The following is a 2500-nucleotide window of genomic DNA, read 5'->3' as shown; positions in this document are numbered from 1 at the left end:
AATATCAAATATATATACTTGTACTCACACACACACAAACAAACACACACACACACACACACACACACATGTACGCTGCCTCATTCGTTTTCTCCAAGCGACAGCAATGCATAAGGAACAGTGAAAGCGCCGAGCGAGTCCCGTTGTACTTGCCCGTTAGAGTCGGTGTTGGAGATGGTTAAGGTGTCGTCCGTGCAATCGAAGAAGAAGCCGCCGACGGTAAATTCGTTGCAGGAGATCTGTATGCGGTCGTCGGGGTCAATAGCCTGTGTCGAAGAGGGTGAGGTGATATGGGAGAATTTTTTCGTTAGTAATCGATATTCGTAATGATATGCTTAATTTTGACAAGAAATGGAGTTCATGAAAAGAAAAGAAAAGAGAAGAAAAGATACTCACACAGAAAACCCATCTCTTGCTGTCTCCCCTGCCGTAATTGGATGGATAGTTTGGGGACGTGAAGGTCTCACTAGTTCCATTTGCTAACCACACCTCGTAACCTATTTGATATGATACATTTACTCATCGTGGTATCATAAATTTACTCATCAATCTATTATTTGCTGATCAATTCATTATTAATGGCTGATATAATTAATCTGTTTATCAACATGCAATAAATTTATTCATCATGATGTAATAAATTTATGTATTAAGATTTGATTAATAAAGATGGTCTTCGTGATATGATAAATTCACTTATCATCGGTACTTATTTGACCAATAATTGCCGTCGTTTTAAAAAGTCTCAATGCTTACTTGCTCGGTTGATGGCGCTTTGACAGTTGGTTTCTCTCACCGCCTGGGCAGTGCAGGTAAAGCCTTTATAAACGTTCGACGTCGAGGCTGTGAATGTGACCTTAGTTCCTCGTTCAGTTGTCTGCACGAGCTGAGGGCCGTTCGTGGTGCAATATTTGCTGCACGGATGATACGGTGGCTATTACTCGAATCAATGTGAATAGGATGCATTTGTGTGTGAGTGGGGTGGGGGCATAGCATAGCTCGTCGTAATGTGGGTGAAAATATTTAACACATAACTGATTTTAAATATTTGCAAGACATTTTACCTATTAGATGAATTAGCATTGGAGATGGTCAGAGAGTCGTCCACGCAATCAAAGAAGAAGCCTCCGACCTGGAAGTCGCTGCAGGTGATCATTATCCTGTCCGCTGGATTAGTGGCCTAGAGAGAACACGGGAATAGAAATCCAGACATTTGTTTAAATCTAATGTAACACAAAGTTACATCTTATATTGAGTGTTCTTTCACTCTCCTTAGTATAATCAACTTCACCATCCTAACCATTTCTTTTCACTACGTCGAATTAAATTTAACGGATGCTTACGCAAAACACCCATTCCTGGCCGTCCCCGCTTCCGTAAGTGGATGGATATTTCGCGGAATTGAAGCGTTTGAAGCTTCCTGTCGTTAGCCACACTTCGTTTGCTGTTAAAAGAAGTGAAGGGATGGTTTCATTTCAACATATATACATTTATACATATATATCATACTCTTTGTTCATTTTTGCGGTATCAAGGTGGATTAATAAGTAGGTTGCATCCTAAAATTAGCAGGATACTTTTGAAAAATATACAGGGGAACATCTTGATCTTGCTCTGACTGAGCTACCATTCATCCCAGACCCTGGTTGTTACTCACGGGAACATATTTTCAAGGATAATATGCATTCTAGCTTATTTCATTCAGGTTTAAATGACATGTGCACTATTCGAGATAACAATTATAGGATCGCCACTTATTAGTGCGTCTTACGGTTTACCTGCGCATATGTTTTTTCATTGTCAAAAGTACAACCATATGAGAAATATCTGACAACTATGTATATTAGACACACAAGTACTTTATTATGCAGTAAGAAATTTATTTCTTGGACAGAATCATTCATATGATATACCATATTGCCTTGATAATTAAACTAGGGATATTCACAGATACCATGTGTGTCGGACGCCGAGTAATTTTGTGTTATAATACATACAGAATACATAAATGCATACATACATAAACACACGCACGCACGCACGCGCTTACGTGCACACACACACACACACATATCCATATATATGTATATATATATATATATATATATATTATATATAATATATATATATATAATATATATATATTATATATAATATATAATATTATATAATATATAACATATATATATATATATATATATATATATATACATAAATGCATTCATTTATCTGTGACCCATATCAAATCTATGAAAAAATCAGAATAGACCTAAACTTCGATATTCTTTCGATAAAACTAACCTGCAGGACTAGTGGCATTCAGGCAGATGTCCGTCGCGCTGGTGGTGTTTTGCTGAGCAGCAGCTGTAGCAGCAGCCGGCGCAGCGGTTGTGGCGGCTGGTGGTGCAGCGGGTAGTGGTTACTGTCCAACAGTTGTGGCTGGCAGCACAAGGACACATACGATCCACACGAAACATTCTGGACTTCATACTGATGCTTG

At 38.3% G+C, this 2500-nt stretch overlaps 1 protein-coding gene across 1 annotated transcript in view; it reads right to left on the bottom strand.

Annotated features, from left to right (window-relative positions):
- Positions 1-2412, bottom strand: part of LOC119584860 (cubilin-like) — a gene marked incomplete at its 5' end in the record, with an annotated part of 7078 nt that extends 4666 nt beyond the window's left edge. The window contains 6 exon segments of the mRNA XM_037933495.1: positions 154-266; positions 397-497; positions 757-914; positions 1065-1180; positions 1344-1444; positions 2302-2412. Of these exon segments, the coding sequence (XP_037789423.1) occupies positions 154-266; positions 397-497; positions 757-914; positions 1065-1180; positions 1344-1444; positions 2302-2412 (700 nt within the window).
- Positions 2413-2500: the final 88 nt, after the last annotated feature.

This window comes from Penaeus monodon, chromosome 18 (assembly GCF_015228065.2).
Source record: "Penaeus monodon isolate SGIC_2016 chromosome 18, NSTDA_Pmon_1, whole genome shotgun sequence".
In the NCBI taxonomy this organism is placed as follows: Eukaryota; Metazoa; Arthropoda; class Malacostraca; order Decapoda; family Penaeidae; genus Penaeus; species Penaeus monodon.
The sequence above is the reverse complement of the archived record's forward strand: the minus strand, read 5'-3'. Positions and strand labels throughout refer to the sequence as shown.